Source organism: Xiphophorus maculatus, chromosome 16 (assembly GCF_002775205.1).
Source record: "Xiphophorus maculatus strain JP 163 A chromosome 16, X_maculatus-5.0-male, whole genome shotgun sequence".
Lineage (NCBI taxonomy): Eukaryota > Metazoa > Chordata > Actinopteri > Cyprinodontiformes > Poeciliidae > Xiphophorus > Xiphophorus maculatus.
In genome coordinates this window covers 5,669,536-5,692,269 of record NC_036458.1, presented here as the reverse complement: position 1 = coordinate 5,692,269, position 22,734 = coordinate 5,669,536, and the positions used below count along the sequence as shown (strand labels likewise).

At 37.5% G+C, this 22,734-nt stretch overlaps 1 protein-coding gene across 2 annotated transcripts; it reads left to right on the top strand.

Annotated features, from left to right (window-relative positions):
- Window positions 1-6,877: 6,877 nt before the first annotated feature.
- LOC102236895 (mucin-5AC-like) lies at window positions 6,878-21,963 on the top strand. Of its 2 annotated transcripts, XM_023348423.1 has the most exons (14): window positions 6,878-7,020; window positions 14,629-16,173; window positions 16,383-16,583; window positions 17,467-17,565; window positions 17,679-17,788; window positions 17,873-17,931; window positions 18,021-18,151; window positions 18,241-18,375; window positions 19,330-19,372; window positions 19,487-19,524; window positions 19,605-19,692; window positions 20,096-20,288; window positions 20,691-20,723; window positions 21,024-21,963. In XM_023348423.1, exons 1-14 carry the CDS (start codon window positions 6,969-6,971, stop codon window positions 21,162-21,164), a joined length of 2,868 nt encoding a protein of 955 aa, XP_023204191.1. In that variant the 5' UTR covers window positions 6,878-6,968; the 3' UTR covers window positions 21,165-21,963. The 2 variants fall into 2 exon arrangements, with proteins under 2 accessions (XP_023204191.1, XP_023204192.1); XM_023348424.1 differs by lacking the exon at window positions 20,691-20,723 and having other exon boundaries at window positions 21,024-21,961.
- Window positions 21,964-22,734: the final 771 nt, after the last annotated feature.

Here is a 22,734-nt window from a genome sequence, read left to right as displayed (position 1 = left end):
GCTTTGTGTCCTCGGCATCTGTGCTTTTGTTTGCTGTCGCCGCTCTCAGAGTGACGTGAATTATGTTCTTATCTTCAGGGCTGGTAAATGGCCACATATTGGGCTGTGTGCACAGAGAGATAGCGAACAGGGAAAAACACCTTTAAAGGGAAGGAGGGAGCTTTGATGATGCTGAAATATGAGCCGTGGCTGAAGAATAATTCCATAAATGCAAATTGGTGTTTTTATCTTGGAGTAAGGCATGTTGAAGTAACTGACTAAACTTTTAAACGACTTAAATGTTCCAACCACCTTAAGAGTCAGGTTACATCCTGGAAAATTATTTACACCATTAGTTAATATGTGCATAAAGCAAAACAATAAAGTAATCCTTTATTGCAGTTGTGAAAGAATGCTGCCGTTTCCCAGTAATGAGTTTTGGAGTTTCCACAGCAGTGACTCAGGAGGTAGGGCTTCGTCCTGTTACCAATGGGTTGCCAGTTTGATCCCCCATTCTGTCAGACGGCCCCGTGACGCCAATTGAATGAAAACCTCGTTTCTGTCAGTCAAGGAAGGGCAGCTGTGGCTACTTTGTAGCTGTTGACTGATTGTAGTAGAAAGACTTGGAGTTCATAAACTGTGATACACAGACCATTTACCTTTTCATGGCGCATAATTGTAAAAAACCTTGCATCTTGTCCAGTCTGTTTGTCACAGTTCCACAAGTCTTTGAAATGGAAACAGGCCCACAGCATCACATATCCTTTACCGTACTTCATAGAGGGTATGAGGCTCTTTTTTATAGATTCTCATCCTTCTTTTGATATCAGAGTAAGACTGCTCAGGCAACTGTTATTACCAACTGCAATAAATAAATAAAACAAAATACACCGTCTATATGTAAAAGCAAAGAAGGGAAAGTTTCTCTTTTAAATTACAAGAAATTCAATCTTCGTTTTTTACTTTCATTTTTAATTTTAGAAAATGTGAAGATTTAAATAGAGCAGAGGATTATTTCACTGGTCCCTTTCAGCACTCTGAACTCTCCATCCATCTGTGTTCCTCTTCCTCTTCTCCGTGTCTGTGGCAGCTCATATTTATCATTTTTTGTTCCATTACACCAGGTTTGCAAAGGAAGTTTGTAACTCTGTAACGGCAAACTTTAATGCTTCTGTTTTAGAGATTTTATGTGATAGACCGATATGCAGAAAGTCAGAGGAGATAAACTTGTTTAAACAAAAATGTGAAAGATGTTTATGTCAGATGACATCAGAACTGAACCTTCTGGAATCAAAGCATATCCAGGCATTACAGAGGCCTAGTCAAAGTCCAGAACTTAATCAAGGAGAAGCTATCAATTTAATGTGACAGATTAAAGGTCACATTTTGGCAGAGAATCTGCAAAAAATATTTTAGATGCACAAATTGGGTAAAGCGATATCACAGAGGACCTGATATATGAGCAGTGGTTCTTCAAAACTGTGTGTCAGGGTGACTTTTCAAAATTGTATTTGTAAAATAAACAATTTCTTTCCGCTTCCCAATAATTTGGCATAAGATGTACATCTTTTAGTTGGATTATCGTAAAAAATCCCAATGAAATTTTTTAAAAGTTGTGGCTGTACAACAAGAAAATGTGATAGTTTCAAAGGTATTAAATAATTTTCAGTGTCCTGTTTGCTTTATACCTCCACCGTTCAGCCTTACCTCTGACTTACCTGGTTTAGAGAAAGAACAATTTAACAGTTTTACTCTAATACTGACCATCATTTATGTTTCCGCTTGAATCACAATAAGTTCCTACTATTGTGCCAGACAGAGAACTATACCTGTGAGGTATAGTTCTCTATACTATAGAGAACTATACCTCACAGGTATACCTCACTATACCTGTGAGGTATAGTTCTCTGTCCTTGTAAAGATATATTTTCTCTAAAGTTGATGGTTTTAACAGAAACAAACACTTATAATGAGGGAACCCAACAATTTGCAACGTTCAAAAGGACAGATTCAAATTATGTCTGATCCAACACTTTTTCTTTTGAGCTTCAAAAGGCTTTAACCTGCATAAACTATACATTATCCAATAAATAATTTTAAATGGACATAAAATATCAGCAAAAAAACTTAATGCATGCAGAGAAACTGAATATTGACCATCACAATTCATGTTTCCACTATATTATTGCTTTTTTTTTTTTTCTAGATTCTAGCAAGAGTTGGGGAAACCTTCATCTATGGAAAAAGGTTTATTGGGAAACATCCTTGGACCTTTTATTTTTTCTTTTCCAAGGAAGACAAACTCTGTCCCAGATTCCTGGCATGTAATGCAACACAATTGTATCTGTGGAGAAAAGTCTTGGTGTTTGGCAGGACAAAAAGCAGCAGAAGTTATTGAAATATGTTGCAATGTGTGCAGCTATTTGCATGAGATATGAGTGAGGTTAGCGAAGTGTTTGCGTCCTGCTGGGTATTTGTTATGTCTTTGAAGATGGAGACGTGGGATGGAAAATTTGCTTGTAAAATACATCAACGAAATAAATGAAATAGTGTGAAAGGCTTTTGGAGGCCATGGCACCGTGGACTTAATTAGACAATTATCAAGTATTTCATACATCACCCAGTCATTTTTATAGAAATGTTATTGCTACATTCTAAGGTATATTTGCTTTGAGTAGAGTACGGCACTTAAAAAGTAAACAAGAGTCGAGATCAAATATTTTCTTACTCTATAAAAAAAAATCTCATGACCTTTTTGTCTTTTTTCCATTTGATATTAAATCAGAATAAAGATTTCAGGTCAGTTAATATTTAAATTTGTTCATCTACCAGAACAAAAAAAAAAAAAATCGAAAGTCAGATATTTATATACACTATCACTAGTAAGCAAAGAATTGTCCTTTTAGCAAAGGTGATGATGTCATAGCAGTGCAGGCCTATCAGAAGATAGGTTTATTTACAATATTTGAGTTAGAGGCACACCTGTGCATGTGGTTAAAGGACACATAAAACGTGCAACCTCATTGCAACATCATGAATCAGTCGGTACAAGTTAAAAGAAGTGTTGTACCGGCATGAGCTGTAAGGTTACTCAGCAAGGAAGAAGTCATTGTTCCAGAAGCAACCATAAAGTCAGATTACAGTTTGCCAATGATTGTCACTTCTTTAGACATTTCCTGTCATCTGATGAAGTTGATCCACATAATCTTTACCCTAACAGTGGAGAACTGAGGTAGCAGCATCATTAAGTGTTGTTGTTTTTGCTGCACTTCACAATGGGATCACGAGGAATGAACATGGGAAAATTGATGTAACGTCTCCAACCTTCAGCTAGGAAGTTAGATATTAAATATCGGTATACAAGTAGACAAAAACCCTAAGCACAAAACCAAATTCTTTAGAGAATGGATTTATAAAATCAACATTTTGGAGTGGCCAACACACAAACTTTCTCTCAGTTCCATGAAAAAATTTTGAACAGAACTGAAAACTGTGAAAATGAGCCTAAATTCCAGGTAAATCTTATGCAAAGTTTGTGGAAGAACCAAAACGTGTCACATTGTTTAAAATCAAATTCTGTGAACATTTGAATTTGATGTAAAATCCTGGCATTTAGTTGGTAATTCTCACTAACCTGAAACATAAAATATTCTGATTTAATGTCAGACAGTGAGGAGCCATAAAAGATTAAGTGTCTCATTTTTTTCAAAGGATGTGTAAATATCGGCTTTCATTCCAACTAATAAAGTGAGTAACACAAATCATCATTCTTACATAGCTAAAAAGGGAACCCAGATTGATTAGGAAATTGTGGCTTATAAATTCTGAATGGTCATGTTGACCTGACAGAGGTCAGTGTGTCATCAACAATCAAACAAATACCAAAAAACTGACTCAGTTTTCATGAAACAGAGATCCTGCAAGGAAACGCCACACCTCTGATCGTTGATCGCTTCCTTGGTTTTACTCACACATGAAGAGCAGAGAACAATGAACCCAGTCTGCAAATCAAATTTTCCAACCTTTAAATACTGGAACACTTCTCTTTCACACTATTGACCATTTTACACTTGTTGAACCATGCACTGTTTTGTTTTTCCAATTTTCCAAGCTGACAGTTTTTGAGTGCTTGTGACGAGGTTCTGATAATGACCAATGCCAGGATGTGTGTGATTATTAACTTTCTGGTTCCGCTTATCAGGCCTGGAGGTATTTCAAGAAATCCTTGAAGTACTTGACCTTTGTGAAGAAGTATTTTCCTCATTTTAATGTCTTAAAGGTGACACAGTGGTGCAGCATTTCATACTGTGAGATCTAACCTTGCTGAATACTGCGGCCGTTTTTTTGGAGTGAGCCACAACAGAGAGAGAGGCTAATCAAAATAAGGCTAGCTTAAAGACTGGCTAACAGAAAATTACTGTTTTTATAAGTGAATCATTGTGGTTTTGAGAGTTATCCTCTACAGACAAAACAAATCCAAAACTTAAAAGTAGCTTTTTGTATCTTAAACAGAAATTGTTTAGAAACAATTTGCCTTTTCTGACAGAGATTAGGTTCAGTATTATATGGTTTAATAGTAACAAAAAATATTAGAATTTATTAAATGCCACAACAATGTATGAAAACATAAATTATATTTAATTAATATTTTCTGGAAGTGACTTTAAATTTGTATAACTTAGGTCAAACCTTTTGGATATTCTTCCATAAGTTTCTCTTTTTCAGTTCTCATGGAATTGTGATGGCCTCTGCAAAATATTTACTTTGTCTTCCTTATGGCACTTTGCAACTTCTTTGTCATCATGCTGAGGGAGGATTGTTCATTTGGAAGATTTGACCAAATTTGACCAAGCTTTAACTTCCTTACTGACATATTGAGATTCTGTTTAAATATTTTCAAGTAATATTCATTCCTCCTGATCCTACCTGTTTTCTTAAGTGCACCAATCCCTTTTGTAAAAGCAAACAGCAAAATACTGCTGTCACTTGTACTTTATAGTTAGAATCTTGTTCTCCAGCTTGCAAATTTTGTATTTTTTCTCCAAAATGTAACAATGATCTTCATAGTCAAACATTTTCTTCTGGCCATATACATGGTGATGAAAATTAGGGTTATTTGTGTTTTTATATTGACTCTGGAATAATGGCTTTTTTCTTGCTGAGAGGCCTTTCAGTCTGTGTCAGTAAAAGACTTGTTTCACTGTGGATTGTTTTAACATCTTCAGTCTATGTTTGCTGTAATTCTGGGATATATACTCATATTTTTCAACAAAAAAAATCATTTTCTGAATGTTACAATAACTTGAGACGTTCCCATTGGGTGTCTAAATGTTTCACAGGTTAAGGTAGCACCTCCAGGCCTTTGGATAAAGCAGAGTTTTAGAGGTCCTTATACTTTGGCCAACAGGTTTTCCCATGATAACACAGAAGTTTATGTGCATCAGGGTTTGGTTTTGCAGATGGCAAACAAAATGTATGAGTGACTGACACAACACACATCTGACAGAACATAATTTTTTATTGACACACAAACAATAAAAACTGGTGTGAACATTAACTCCGTCCTTTTGAAGCATTTACAAATTGCCTATTTATCACAGAAGCAGTGGCATTAAACTGCATGTGATGAGTTCCCACGCTCCTCCTATTTGCCTGATCCAATCAGATTCCTTTTCACTAAATCTTGGACCTTTCCATCACCACATGTAAACATTTTGAAAGTTTTAGACCTGACTTGTTAGTTGTACTCTACCATCAAAGTCCTTTGTACTCTATTTTCTAGTTTTAGTCAAGGTTGTGGTCATTTAAGAAGCTTCTGTTTGCCTCATTGTTCACATACTGATGCACATTTCTAACTGAGCTCTCCAATCCAAAATGATTCCTTTACAAATAAGATATCTGCAACAAGGGTCCACCGTATTATCCCCCCAAAAATTCTCCTAAAGATAAGTGGGGATAAAAGTTTGTGATGTCTGGAAGAAAACGTTTAAATAACTTCAGCATATTTCAGGCAAGTATGAAACGCTGTTCATTAGTTGCTCTTAGTGGTTACATAACATGGGAACATATATATTACAGAAAGCTGGGTAAGGCTTCTTCTTATAATATCCTGACAGAACTGAGTTATGGGAATGGCTAAATCTATTTAATGGTGCACAGTAACTGTGGTTGTTTTTGTTTGTTTCACATCTAAATGGGTCTGTGCTTTCTTAGACAATAAGGCCAAAGAGGCAGCACCATATTTACATTGTATTCCCTTCAATGATTGAATTCCAAGAACTCAAATTAATTTTAAAGCCAAGTTGGACTTCAGTTACACTTCCCGATGAAGCTGTACTGGGGGCAACTAATAGAAACCAGCTGCAGAGAGACCTAAAACGATGAAAACAGAAAAACCGGGTTGATCCTTCACCTCGAGGAAAAGATGAAGAGATTTAGAAAAGAGAAGAAAACATGCATTTTTGTTTGTGATCCAAACTGCAACATTTTTAGACATTTGAGGTATGCTGTCTGGGGCAAAATGGTGAAACAATGTGCAGCTTTTCAAACTTGCCACCTTATTTTTCAGAAAAACACGATTCAGTGGCTAAGAACAGAAAAAAATCTATTAAAAGCGTCAGATTTACAACCTGTTCATTCTTGGGCTCAGTCCCTGTTATCACCCCGTTTCTTTCAATGTAAACACTGAGCTAAAAATAGAGTTTATTATTAAAGCGTCTTCATTTGTCGAGTTGTCAGGGATGTCTCGTTTCTATGGGCGGAGCCTCACGGCTTCAGCGCAGTAATAATGAGTGACAGGAGAGTCAGCCAATCAGAGGACGCGCTGAAGCTTTGACCAACTCCCCGGTAGGAACCACCTGTAGCAGCCCGGAGGAGACGCCGCCTGGACCGCACTGTTATATTCCCCACAGCGGCACACGGAGCGCCTCAAAGCCGCAGCTTCCTCTCACTAAGCAGCTCCGGGAAAAAATCCCCTACAGAGCTGCAACATGCCTCCACGATGCCTGCTGGTCGTTTTTCTCTTCGGGATTGTCTCCAAAGGTGAGTAAAGTTTTTACACGGAATTAAAAATACGTGTTAGGATTAGACTAATGTTGCAAATGAAGTTAGAGTTGTTTTAGATATTAGTTATAACATTAAATCATACAAAATAACACCTCAGTATTCAAATTTGGAACCTTTTTAGTTGTTAGACGAAATAGTTTAAATATGTACGTCATATTTATTCTTAAAAACTGGAATTTTTATACATTTTTTTCCAGCTACATCTAGAACACATTTTATAAGTCGTTACTTTACTTTTCATATAGGTAGGCGACAAAATAGCTACTAATAGATTCAACTTAATCCATTTTGAAATGCAGAAAACATTTTAACCTCCTGTCATAAAGCAATTTTTATTGTCACTATTTGCTAAGCTACTGGGATATGTTATCTATTACAGTAACTTAAACTTGCAGACTGATTTAAAACAAAATTTCAATGAAACCTAGATTAAAATGGTCTAACATTTAATACTATTTAGTATTAAATGTTTTTTTTAATAAACATTTAACACAATAAAATAGCATTTATGCTTATTTGTCTTGCATCGAAGGTAGTTAATACATGTGCAACGGGTTTCTTCCATTTGAGTAATTTTTATTTAGATTTCACATTTGCAAAATTTGGTGGCCAAATATCATAATGGTGAACATGTTTATTTCAAACGGTCTTGTAACTAGTTTAAATTCAAATAATGAAATTTTCATTAAAATCAGGAACTTTCTTTGATTGATAAAATGTTCAAATACAAATTACACTAAACTCAGGAGAACGTGAAATTCTACTCTTCTGAACTATATATGTATGTTTTATTTTGAGCAAAAAGAAAATGTCAGATTTTTTGTGTGTTTTTGATGTACCAAATTCACATTTCTAGGGAGTAATTCCTAAAATAGTCTCGGACCTGACTCACTGCTCCTCCAGCGTGACTCAAAGCTCTCCAAGGGTGGACAGATGCCAAAGAGGAGGCATCGGTCAAACAACAGCCAGCTCTCCTGAAGCTCGGCTTCCCTCAGAGTTCACTCCCAGGCCTCTTGACAGCCTGACGGAGCTGCTTGGCGAGGTTTCAAGTCCTCTTCATTGTGCAGCCTGTGACTAAGATACCAAATCTTTTGCTCACGCTATATATTATTTTATTCTGAAGCTTGTTTCTGTGTCTCACAGACCTGGTCATATGCTGATAGTCCTCAGGCTGTCATGTGGTTGCTTGTGTATAAAGTGTTAAACAGCAGAGGCAGGGGGCAGAAGGAGCAGTAAAGAGGTCCAGATGAGGACACCTCCTGAGGGTTCTCCTCCTCTTCTGAGTCTGGCGCCACACTTTGCGGAGGCCCCCCTGACAATAAATATTCCGTATAGAGGAGCAGAGACCTTTAAGTGATGCGCTGCATCCTGACTCCGCATGTGTCATGTTTGGGCCATCACTCACCATGAGTTCATAAGTAGAGCACTGGGAGCTAAAATGCAGCTGCAAGATTTCAAAAAGTCCATTTTATCCTCTTAATTTAATGTTAATTGTGAAAATAGGCCATGTTTATGTTTGGTACTCACATTTTGTTATCTGTTTGATAATTTTCAGGTTTATTTATGGGAAAATTGCCAGATACTTCCTCCTTTTTGTTTTTCTGTGCTTCCAATATTAATTCCACTGTCCTATTAAGCTTCCCTGTATCTGTTTATCTTCCTCATTTCACCCCCACCTGCTGGCTCATGTTGCTTTTCGGCCCACTTTTCACACACACCTGTTGCCGTCTCTGCTCTGGCTTCTTCCCCTCGGTCGCTGCATGTCTGCAGCATCCTGTTGGATTAGGCCTGATTTGGGGCTGTAAATCTTGTCCTGTAATTGGAAAGCATGTGCTGGCAGAGCTTTAATTGGATATGATATGTGCAGAGGCCCTGTAGGCGACCTCTTGCTCCAGAGAGCCATCTGTTACCTCTGAGTTGCAGCAAAAGAGCTCTGTTTGCCCACATGCACAGTCGTCAATGCTCTCCAGCGCCTCCAGCTCAGGAAGCTGCTTAAATCAAATACTGACCAATTAGCAAGGGAAAAAAAGCAGAATTACATAATCAGCTTTAGATACTCTATCTATTGCTTCTCCTCTAAACATCTGTCTACTTCATACCGAGCTTCATGTTTGTGTCAGGCATCAAGCCGACTTTTAAGCAGCAGGAAACGAAGCAGTCCAAGTCAGGAAGAAGTTTATGACAGAGTCCAGATGAGCAGAGAAGAGCTGCTTTATTTTGTCTCATCCACTATTAGTACTTGTTGTACACAGTAGCAAAGCAAAGCAAAGTTTTGATGGTCTACCCAGATATGATGTCACAAAGAGTTGGTGAAGAAAATAAAAAATTGTTATGAAGTAGGGTTATTGTATCGTTTATCATTTATTGTGATATATTTCTTACGATAAATCCAATTAATGATAAAACCCCAAAACTGTCCATATTTTCAGGATTGTTAATTTTAATATTTTCTCCACTGTTTGTTCACTGAGAGGATACATATCAATACATGATTAAATGCTGTGTGCAGTTTGGTGATACAAATCACACTTTTCTGTGACTGGTGTCCTAAAGAAATGTTTTCCATTTCTATGGCTACGATTTATGTGCCATGCAGTCACTGCCATACAAGTAGTAAAAATAGTTCTTATGGTCACTTTTATCATTATCACATAAGTACCGCAAAATATTGTGATAAAAATTTAAGTCCATGTGACGCCCCCCTATTTTGAACTTCATATTTTTATCAAGGTTTAGTAGCACCTCAGTTTGAGAACTGGTGCTCTATAGATTGCTGCTCCCTCCCTTCATTGAGAGATATTCAAATTAATTATGTGAAATTGAAGTTTAAAAGAATAAAACAGAACAACTGTCCTCTGCGCAGCCTTCCTGTTCCAGTAAGTGTTTTGCTCTCTCTTGCAGGGTGAATAAACAGCAGACATGTTTAAACCTTTTTTTAAAAAAAAGAAAAGTTTACTTTTTTTCACTTCTGTTCTTCTCCCAATTTAATTTTAAAACCCTTTGGAGATATTGAAAAAATTAAAACCTGATCTTCTTCATGGTAACAACCTGGACACTGACAAGTATTAGTTGTTTGTTTGCACTGAGTTGCTTATGACCAGCTCATCTATGTGGTCAAATGCAGCTTTCATGGTTTATTACTTTAAACAATCAAATTTGTTTTTGATTATCAAGAAACTATAAGTTGTGATCAGTCAATAGATAATACTTAAGATTTAAAGAGACAGACATCTTGTGTTTATTGGTATCATATCTCTTTACGACATAAGAGAAAACTATAAACATAGAGAAAATAATCAACATAAACTTTTGCAGACACAGGAAATGCAATCTTGAAATTTTAAGTTTCTTCCATACTGCTTTGTTTTTCTTTGCAAAGAGGAAAAATGACAACATGACCTTCATTAGAACCCTTTAGCTCAGTTTCTTAAGCTCTCATTTCTTAACTGGAAGATTAGTGGTTTAATCCATGCTGTCAGATTCTCTAACAATCTCATTTTTGGAATAATAATCTTATGTTTAAATGGAAATGAAAATGAAGAGGTTAAGATAGCATTCTATAGGAGTTTACAAAAAGTGCCTACAAAATTTATAGTTTATGTACATCTGAATGGAGTTGTGCATCAGATTAGGGTCTTCTTCGTACATGCCAAGGGAGCAAGGATCTCTTAATTTCCCATATTGTTTTTCTTTAAGCACAGTGAAACAAAATAAGTTATGACTTAATTGCCCATAAATCTGATTATCAATTTGGTTATTTTATGTTGTGCTAAAGTATAACAAGTGTAATTTCAGGTTCAATTCCTGCGGACTTTGATTGATTTCAAATCGCTCTAAATTCAGTGCTAAACAATCCCAAGACAGTTGAAAAATGAGTTTGTCTTTTTGAGATTTTGGTTTTCAGCAGTGATCATGTGTATATTACACCCGAACTCCCAGAAAAGTACTGTATGTTGGCTATATTTCAGCTCCTCCGTATGAGGCATCCTGTTTGTCCTCTGATCAGGACACTCAGCAGGATGGAAAGAGGAAGAGCTCTCTTTCTGTCCTCCTGCTGAACCGATGTCCACTCAGTCTCTTTGATGTGGAAACCCCTTTGGCAGATTCTACTTTTAAATACCAGGAGATCATAAGTCAGTTTGTAAGAATTGACAACATGTACATGCAATAATTAGCTGTAAGGTTCTGAATTATGTCTTAAACAAAACAGTCTTTATTGGAATCCTGCCTCTGGAGCTCAGATTTCCCCTGATTATTGAGTTGCTAACATGTCGTTTCATCTCCTGCTCAGTGTGCAGAGTTTAATCTGTTGCTTCCTTCATGCAGTGCAGCTGAATGAGCTGGCAAACTTTCTCAGACCCATATTTTTCCTCCTTCCTGAACAAAGAGCTGGAAATATTGGATGGTAACACCAAGAAAGTGTGTCTCCTGGCTTTTCTTTCTGTGTATCATAAAACATTGGCTTCTGTTATCAAAACCAATGAGGATTTATTTTATGGGAGTGGCAGTTCTGATGGGAAGTTCAGGGTGTGTGCATAAGGAACTGGATCTGATGGTCAGGTCATGAGCAGGTACTTCACAGGAGTGCCATTGTGCCACAGGGATAAAAATCCCCTGACCTGCAGTCCAGAGCTGGAACATGAGCAGCGCAGCCAAAGCTGGAACGTGTCTCCATTTCTGTTAACGTAACAAATCTGAAAGGAGAGAAAACTGAAATCCTCTCTGTGACATTCCTATGCCACTCTTTATTCTGCTAGACCTAGAAAAAGAGAATACAGGCTGGTTTTAATGACAGTTTTTGAGACATTGTGAATAGAAATAGAGCAAAGCCAGACTTTCCGAGGGACCACATCCTCCTTAGTGGGGTATTTGCAGGACAACCTTAGACCCACTTGTCACCCAGCCTGAGCCAGTCATTTCTTTTGTGTCTGCAAGAGATTATCCGCCTATAGCTTAAATCCTTAAAGCCAGCACTCACAGTTAGACATGCAGCGCAGAGTGTGCTTTTAATTACGCCGCTGTTTCAGCATTATCACATTGGTCTCATCTTTCAGGTTTCAAATGCTTAACTTCATATCATTACATGCAGTTAAATCACAAATTATTCACACCCCTTGCAGATTTAGATTGATATATTGACAGTAATTTATGCCCTACTCAATAATCAATGGAAAAATACTTATTGGCATTGCAGTATTGAAACTTTTCTTATAATTGCTGAGCAGCTTTTTGTATGTTTCCACTGATATTTTGATCATTTATCTTTGGTGATGAGGTTGGAAGGCCTCCTTTCCACCACTCTAATCTTTAACTCAATTCATTGATTCTTAATAAGATTTAGGTATTGACAACAGCTGGACCTCTCCAAAATGTTATTTATTATCCATTAAACATGGATAAACATGTTGTAAAATTAAATATGAAAATTAAAAATAAATATTTCAGATTTTTGAATAATTTTGGGTTTAGTTGTACATTTAAACACTGATGTGCCTAGCTGGTAGAATGAGGTGTGGAAAATTATTTGACATGCATTGAGGAAGTACAAGAAAAACACTGGTAACATACAGTAGTTAGTATGTTTCATCTTAATGTGGAAGCTTGTTTATGCTGCACTCTGAGTTCCTGATTTATGGCTGATATTTTCCTGCATGTGCATATAAGGAAGCAAATTTGAAAATGACACTGAGAAGAAAACCGCATTGTTGATTTTTGTGGTTCACCATTGCACATAAACTCTTATCTCTCTGCTCTGCTTTTGTCTGTCACTTCCCCTTGTTTCCATACAGAGATAGTAGGGTTTTTTTGTCATGTTTGCTGTAGCTTTCCGCCATGGTTACCTGCATCATTTATGAGCCGCACTGTTGGTTTGCATAACTTCATATTTAAATTCTCGACAGCTCAGGACAAATTTTAACAACAGTGAAGACCTTGCAGAGACATGTTTTATATGCTTATTTACTCCGAAAAGGAAACTTTCTTTACAATATGATACAGACGTAAAAGAAAATTTATGAAAAATTTGTTTTTTTCTTCTATCATTTATTAGTGATTTTTTGGTTTTTAAATGGTCAAAGTTATGAAAGTGCAGGAGGTTTAGTATCCAAGAAATATTCTTTGCCATAAGCTCTCTTCAAATTTTTGCTTTAGCTAAGGATTATAAAAGTGCAAATATTAGCAAAACCCTCAACGGACATCTGTGTTTTATTTTAGAGTTATTCTATTCATTATAACTGATGGCAGGTGTGAATTCCCAAAGACTAAATGCTGAAATTAATCAAAAAGTTATTAGATTCAGGGTGTGCACACTTAGGGAACTGGTTGTTTTTTCATTTTCATCCTTGAACAGAATTGTTTGTATTTTACTTGAATAGTGCAGAATAAAATGTAAAATCCATCTTTTACATTTTGACAAGAATGTTTACACTTTGAGGTCTATTGTATGCCTCCTAATAATGAGAACTATGTGGGATAAAAATGAAGTACTGTAGTAAAAGTGTGTCACAGATAGTGAATAAAACTTTGAATTAAGATTTAGGAATTTAGAAAATTGCTCAAATGTGATTATCTTAGCCATTTGTTATCAGAAAAAATCCTTCCCGTCAACATAATCAGGAAGGTATGCTCCCAGTAAAGCACACAATGAATCAGAAAAAAACTTCCAGTCAACATAATCTAAGGTATGTTCCCAGTAAAACACACAATGAAATTCTTAACAGTTCCTTGGGAATTTAAGAAGGACTACAATGGTCTAATCAAAGCATTGTCAGCTGGATCTGATCTAAGAGGTTTTCCATTAATCTCCATCTCTTGTTATCCACCATGACTAGTCCCACGTATTTAGCCCCTAATCCTAAATAGTCTTAGATTGATATCAACCCCAAACTATACTATTCTTTTTGCTTTATGTTCATTATAAACTTCTTTTCACATAATTAATTTTCCACCCATTTGTACTTCCTCATTTTTTATCTTGATTGTTGAATGAACTCTCAGAATACATTTACATTTATTTCCAGTAACACAAGTGTGTGTCATGCCCATATACATGTGCTGTCACCGGGTGTGGTTTTTCATCTCTAAATAAATAATAGTTACTAAGTGATACTCAAACAAATCCTTGGAATCGATTAATATAATTAGATGAAGCTCGGGATTAATCTTGATATTTTCACCGCTTCCTAGGAGAAAATGAAGCCATCCACCTGGCTGTCTGTTCCTCTCGCTGGCTTCTGAAATGCTATCATTCAGAGCCTGCAGATGAGGACAGGATATACGCAAGCAATGCTATTAGGAAAGACCCCCTGCTGCTGGGGAGCAGCTCCAACAGCCCTGGTACTAATTCTGTTCCACCATAAATACAAAACAAAGAGAAAGAGCAGGTCAATTGGAAGCAGGGGTCAGAACTGTATTCTGAAGAAAGTTGAGCTCATATCTGTAGATGTTAGCAATTTCTTTTTATTTATTTATTAATTCTACTTTTGTTTTTTTTGGACAGCTTGTGTCATTCTCTAACTGTGTCTCATGTCCCCAGAGCAGAGAAGGTATAATAATGCTGCTTTTATGCTTCTGTTTTAATTGCAGTACAAATGACAACGGAGCCTCCTGCTGCTACTGATGGTCACAACATAACCACAACTTTCCTTACCAAAGTAGTAGGAAATGCAACTACTGAACACAACACAAGAGAAACAACTGGAACTTCATCAATTTCTCTGGCGATAACCATGGCAGATACAGTCACAGGGAACAGTACTGACACGATCACCACAGCACACCTTGCAGAACCCCCAACGGCTTCAGTCACTGTTGAAACCACCCCAACAACAACAGCAGAGACAAGTAGTTCACCTTCTAATGAGATTACAAATGGAACTGCTTCATCTCCACCGACCTACATCACAACCACTGGCACATCGACGGCACCCATACAGAACACGTCAACAAACGCACTGACCACCTCAACACGCAATAATATGACCACCAGAACTTCAGACAGCTCAACAAGATACAACGGAACAGAACCTGTGACCACCCCTTTAGGCAACAACACAACTACAGATGTCCAGATCACATCAACAACCAACAACATGACTACACAATCCATACAAGTTCAAACTTCAGCAACAAACAGCAACATGACTACACAACATGAGACTACAATAGCTCCGACTACAGCAATGGGCAACAACACGACTGCACACACTGCACAAGCTACAGTGATTACAGCGACAAACAGCAACATGACTACACAACATGAGACTACAATATCTCCGACTACGTCAAAGGGCAACAACACGACTACACATACTACAATCGCTCCGACTACAGCAATGGGCAACAAGACGACTGCACACACTGCACAAGCTACAGTGATTACAGCAACAAACAGCAACATAACTACACAAGTTCAAATTACAGTGTCAAACAACAACACAACTGCAGCTGTTTCAACCACAATGTCAGGCATCAACACAACTACAGTTGACCTGACCACAGTGACAAACAACAATGTAACTACAATGGTTACAATTACACCGACAAGCGCTGCCATGACTACAAATGCGTCGATTGGACCAACAGTCAACCACACAACTGCAAGTACAACAAATACACCACTTGACAATAATACAGCAATGACAACTACAAACAACCACACCACCGAAAATGTGCCAACTACAACTAATGGAAACACTGCCGGCACATTTGTCACAGTCACAAACAATGCCACAGCCACTACAAGTAACAATGTGACTGTAAGTCCACAAATCACATCTATCACTCACTTCCCAACTACGGATACCTCAAACAATCATACAGCCACTACATCAGTTACAGAGATGGGAAACACCACAACTTTAATCACCAGCACCCCACATTCCAGCAACATGACAACAACTATGAACTCAGCTACCACAGAGCAAGCTAATACAACACTAGCAAGCTCTGCTGGAACTTCTGAGACTCCTGCATCAACCGTCATACCCCTTACTTCGACTGACACCAAAAACATAACAGACTCTTCACCCACCAGCACCCCTCCTCCTACCAGCAACTTCCCAGGCAGTAGCAACACTCCCTCAACCAGCAATGCCACCACCCTTAGTTCTTCACCAGCAACCTCAGCAGGTAATACTAACCTTTTGATAAACAGCAATGTTTACTCCTAGAATACAGTAGAATTTTGTACTGCATTTCATGGCATTTCTTCAATAGTGTATTGATGATTCGATGACAAAATCGTTTTCATTCATACAGGTTACCCAATCGGTGTAGTTATTAGCTGTGCCACCTGTAGAAATGTTGGACTGACTGGGTTTAATTTTTTTCTGATTTAGAGTCCAGTGTTACTATGGGAGAAACCACTACTACCCCTCCTTTACCGACAAATTCACCCAGCGACACCACTGAGACCCTGAACACCAACACCCCTACCTTCACCGGTGGAACCACTGAGATTTTCACCACCTTTCGGACAACAGGGGGAATCACCAGCAGCTCTCCCACAAAGGCTCCAACCACTCCCAGTCCTGTAATCGGTTTGTGCTATTTCCTTTTATGTCTGGCTGTCCATAGAAATGCCAAAGTTTCAGCACAAAAATCCAGCTCCAGCAAAGAGACTTAGTTCTATTATTGGTCATATTTGGGGTTAGAGTTTTTTGAGCTTTTTGTTAGTTATTTAGTTGATTGCCATTTATGAAACTAACTGCCAACCATAAAACACATGCTGTATTTGATCTTGAATTGCAATCAGTTCTGATTTAAACGGGATCGGTCAAATGTCTGAAAACCAGCGGTATATGAAAATTGTTGTGGTTATATCTGTTACCAGAAATTCAAACTAAAAAACTTTTTTTTTTCCATTTACACATTCAAACATTACAGGAAAGTTCACAGTAATATATATACTGTAAAGTTGCAGGCATTCACATTCCTGCAACTTCCACTTCCGTTTTACATGAACAGCAACCGTACTAATCTTAAAGTATCAGAGCTTGCTTGCAGAACTCCAACTTTTCTTTAGGATTTCAGACCATTTAATTTCTTTCTCAAACTTTGAAGTCTGAAATATCGTCTTCTGAAGACAAATTGCATGTCAAAATGCATAAACTATCGCCTTATGAAGTGATGAAAAGCTTCTTCAAGATTTAATTTGTGGGTTTTTTTTGTTACCCTAAAAATATCAAGGTTTTCCTAACCTTTGAGGAACACATGGGTCATGAAGTTTCCATCAAACATTAATTTAGTTATCTAAATCAGAACACAAAAAATATTTTTCCTTTTCTAAACACAACTACTTGACATGTTTCCATTGCTACCATGGTACCGCAATGGCATAAGTTTTATCTTTTTGTGAGCTGAAAGTAAAAAAAGAAAAAGGAAAACCTTTAAAATATACTGGTTTCTAATTTCTCTCCTCAGTGTGTCCCTCTGTCCCATGTCCTGTTGAAAGCATCTGCCTCAACCACACTTGCCAGTGTCTTTCTGGCAACTACCTACTCAATGGACGTTGTGTTCCTGGTAAGACCGCTAAATTATAAATGTTGTAACTAATGCTGTTTGTCCTTTAATGTTTACACAAATTATAAACAAGATTAAAATGTGACAGAGATTACACTCCTTTTTTTTGGCAGCGCAAGTATTTCCAGGCAGGCTTCATTTCCAGTTGTTAACATTTGAAGATCAAATGAGAGACAGGTCCTCCAGCATCTTTCAGGAGACAGCAGCAAAAATCTCAGTAGCAGTGAGTTGTGAGATCTTAAAGCAGTGAAGTAGCTCTGATAGATGCTTCATTCTTGCTCATCAAATTGTATTTTCTTTGTTGTAGCTCAGAGACGTCCTGAAAAGTCAGCCTGGATATAGACGATCAGAGGTTGTTCAACTTGAGTGAGTATTCTTTCTTTCCGTTGAACAAAGACTTTGTGTAGCAAGTAGTGTCTCAACTCTGTTGGTGATTGTTTTCCCTATTTCTCCAGACCTGGTAGTGTGATAGCGAGCGTAAATAATATATTTGAAGACAGCCCTGCCACTCAAGAATCTGTTGATCAGATCATTGAAAAGGCTGTAAAAAACCCTCAAGGACCTCTGAGCAATGCCACATACACAGGCAAGGACTGGCTCCATGCTTTACATCTCCTGAGTCAAACACTTGAAATTATTTTCTTATGAGTTTCTTTTGTATTTCCTCGGTTTCAGGAACCAATCTGTGTCAGGTGGAGCCGCTACCTTGTGATGTCTCAAGTACAAAATGCACAAATGTAAACGGCCAAGCTTCTTGCGCCTGTAAAGACGGTTACATCTCCATGATCTACTCCAAGACCAGCTGCAAAGGTACATTTAGTAGCTAATGTGGCATATTTAAACATTATAGAAACAAACATTCATGTATTTTATTTGGATTTTATGAAATTAGACTGAACACACAATCTCATAGATATAGTAAAGAGCATCTCCAAACATCAAATTTCATGGTTTTTCACAGATTCTAGATTAGGTTTGTGTCTGGACTTTGACTGGGCCATTCTAACCTTTTAATTTGCTTAGAAATAAACATTTCAATTATACCTGTGCCCATTTATTTACCTTCCCCCCACTCCATGATTATATTTCAGCCTCTAACAAGTTATTTTTCAGTATTGACTTTAAATTGTGTACTACTTTGTGATATTCTGCATAAAATCCAAATAAAATACATTTATGTTTGTGGCTATAATGGTACAAAATATGATTATTTTAACAGATACTGTATGCATTATTAAAATGTCCTGTAAATACTGTACAAGTGGACAAAGTTGAATGTTCTTAGCTGATGTACAGTCTAGAGAACAACAAAACCTTCTTACCCTCATTAAATTACTTCTGTGTGGGAATGAGGGAAAGAAACAACAGGGAGTAAAACTCACAGGCAAGGTCAAGAGCTGTAGCCTTTTCTCCATGCAGACCCTTGACCCAATCTTCATTTATCTCTCTAATCTATTTGTTTTTAACTGGGATGTTACCCTGGAAACATGAGGAGGAATCACCGCTTTGCCTCTGAGCGTGCAGGATTGTGACCAATGAGATCAGCTGTAGGGAAGTTATAACTGAATAAGATTCAAATGAATTCTGCTAACAGTTTTTTTCCCAAGAAAATACATAATGTACTGTTGTGTGTTTGCTTGTAGAAGCCCTTATGTTGCCTCCGGAGTGCAGTCGAGTGTGGCAAACCTGAAACTGTAGCTTGTTCTGCTCTCCAGTTGTAGTCATGGTGCAACTGAGTTGTTGTGTTTCTTTTTTTTTTTGCAGCTTGTCCAAGTGGGCAGCAGGCAGTACGGGATAAGTGTGTGACGTGAGTATGCACTTTTCACACAGGGCTTTGTATTGATGTTAAAGCACTAGCGCCCCCTGGAGGGCAGATTGTTGAATGCATTGCTGTAAATACTGTATGCCTGTTTTCTTTCAGATGTCCATTTGGGTATGCTGGCTTCAACTGCAACGACTGTAAGTGGCTTCGTTCAGTATGAAGCTGAAGTTTTAGTCTGTTGTGCAAATTTCATTAAAGACTTCATCTGTGTTTGCAGCGTCCCTGCTTGCAGTGGTGGTCATCTCCTGCGTGTTAGGAGGAGTTCTCCTCATCCTTGTTCTGGCTTTGCTGGGTTACTGCTGCTGGTAAGAACAGACATGACATTGCCTGGTATCCATCTTCTGGTTGTTTTTGAGATGAATTAAACAGGATAACTGTCACGTATATGCATAAGTTTTAAAATGATTTGTTATTATTTCGTTTTTTCACAAAAAACAGGCATTTTAATAGTTGTATGTATACTATTGAGCACCTCCAGCACAAATGATGGTAAACATTTTTATCCACCAAGGAAAGGAGAAAGTGCTAGACACACAAAACGGTTTAAAAGACCTTCAGAAAATCTACTGACTTCTTTAAAAATATCAAAAGAATGTCTGACTCCTTGGAATCACAACAAAGAATCATTATCTGAACTTACATTGAATTAACAGAATAAAAATAGCACCAGCCATACATTTTATATTCCCTACTTTTTCTGTTTATCAGGAAGAGGTGCTCAAGGACCAACCCTGACCACAACATCAGTCCGTACTCTGATGAGTTAAACAAGTCATGGCCTGCTGGCATCACCCCAATCCCGCGTGCCACCACGCACTGGGAACCAGCTGGTTCCATGGAGATGACAGAAGGGGGCAGCACCAACACGCTGGCGGACAAAAAGCTAGAGAGCAATGGCTTTGTAAGTTGATCCCTTCTCAGGTGTATACCTTCCTGCTTTTTAAATAAGACCATCTGCTCACTATCACTAACCTTCATCAAAAACACTAACTTGATTATTTGCACTTTGAAAACACCTGAATAACTTGCTTAATTTTATCACAATAAAACTTTTTGTTGATTTTAGACAGGAAGTCTAAAATCAACAGAGGTCAGTCTAAAATCAATAGAGGACAGAGGTCAACATAAGGTTTTTGACCTGCCTTTTATCACTGTGAAGCATTAACAGCAACACACACCATGTTTTTAAGCCTATTCACAGCAGTGCGTTTAATCTAGTCATCCAGTTTGTGAACACAGTGATCCTAGCATTAGTACCCACCCCTGCTCCCTGCTTTGCCTGACTTACAGTATGTTGCTTTAGGGATCACAGCTGAAGCAGAAAAGATGGAAAAAGGTAAGGTATGGCTTTGCTTTCAGATTCCAACTTCCCTTGATGCCCCCTGCTGATAATTTAGGCAGCACGCATGCATAATCATGGTGGTGTTTCAGGGTGATGGGGAAACTTTGCCAAATTTTTATTTTGTTGTTTTTGTTCTCGAGGTTGATTGTAGCTAATTTAGTTCCATAAATAGCAATAAATAAGTAGGGTTATACGTGTTTGTGTGTTAGGCTTGTTTGGGGTGTTTGGGTCTAAACATGTTAAGTTGCTGTTGTTTAAAAATAATAACACTCTGTGCTTCCCCTGACATTTCAGTCAGGATCGTACGATCTGAATCCAGAGGAGATGAAGACCTTCAAAGGTAAAAACACGTCCCGTTACTCATATCTGGTCGAAGGGCACGAGAACCCTTACTTCCTTCCTGGTGATGAGAAGAGAAACTCCACAAAGAAATGATGATCAAACTCTCTGGGACAACTGGAAAACTTTTTGAGTAGAAAGAGTGTTTTTTATAAACACTCTTCCATCCTGAACCTGCTTGGATAAACGAAGAACCGTACTGAAAAAACTGCAACCAAAGGGATTCAAGTTGAGATGTTTTTATTATGTTATTTTTTTTGTAAATGTGTGAATCATGTCTGCTTTTAAGAAGACTAGCTAGTAGTTGTCATCTTCACTCATTAATATCAATGCAGTACTCTCTTTTCACCCTGTTTTTTTTTTTTATATAATCATGCCTCCTTTGCTGATTGCACGAAAGTTTACCTCTACTTTGATCATTTTGAAGGTGAATTGAATGCTGGTTTTATAAAATTACTGTAGCTAATCTTCAGAATGGGATGATCACTTTATAGAGAAACAAATCTTGTACGACTAAAAGGGCTGGATCCCTGGTTTGAATTGTTTTTAAAAATGTTGTAGCAGTCTAATGCTGAGAGTACTGCAGAATGTGCCTGGTTTAGTCGTCCGTTTTACAAATAGGAAACATTATGCAACGCTGGTGATAAAGCCTGTCTCCTGGATGTGCCAATTATCACTTGTATACTTTTTTGGGGGGAAAATCTATATTAATATATTTATCTTTATGTAGCATACACTGTTTTATAAGTGAAATTTTGTTTTGTAAATATTTTAAAATTGATTGAGAGTGTGTGTGAGAGTGTGTGTGTATGCGTGGGCCGACTGGTGAAATAAAATAATTTAAACACTTGAAATGTGTGACATCATTACTGCGTTTGGCCAATAAAACACAACATAAGGAGGTTTTTGCCTATTCAGTAGACTTTATTTGTTTTTAGCCCACTGTTTTATTGTTATTTCAGTTCCGAATGCTTCAGGTATTTGTAAAGAAATGATTTAAAGTTATTAAAGAAGAAATTATAGATTTTTTTCTATATTTTCTGACGATGGCGTCAGTTTTACTTCCTGTTTTATTTTGAAATGCTTAGTTTTGGTTAATCTAACTTCCTGTTTTTCGTCGACCCTCAGTAATCACTCTCACCTGAGTAGCAGTCGTCTCTTCCCTAGTTTAGTACGTCTTCGCGCACTAATTTTAAAAAGAAACTTATATTTGCTGTGTAGCTGGTCCAGCGCTTTTACTGGAACTTTTTTTCTTATTATTTGATGGCTGCATCCCGATATTTGATCTTGAATAAAGGTTTGTACATTTTCCCTCCATCTTTTCCAAGTAATTATAGTCCTTCTGTGCTAAAATTGTTGTGCATAGCAAATTAAAAACTCCAGAACATCTACTTATACCTAATATTTAGTTTGATACCATGGAGAATATTCAGCATATTGGTTCCAGGATTAGTTTTCCAGTATTGTGAACTGAAAAACAATATTTTTACATCTGGATTTTGTCTCGCTAGAGCCTCAAACTTCCCAATTTGGCTTTCAGACTACAGCAATGGACAAGCACAAAGTAGCAGATATCTGTGCAGTTGTGAAGAAAATATTTCTACAAATTCTACCCTGGAAAAGGTGCTTATATTTTTATCCAGTCAATACTCGACCTTGAAATCAG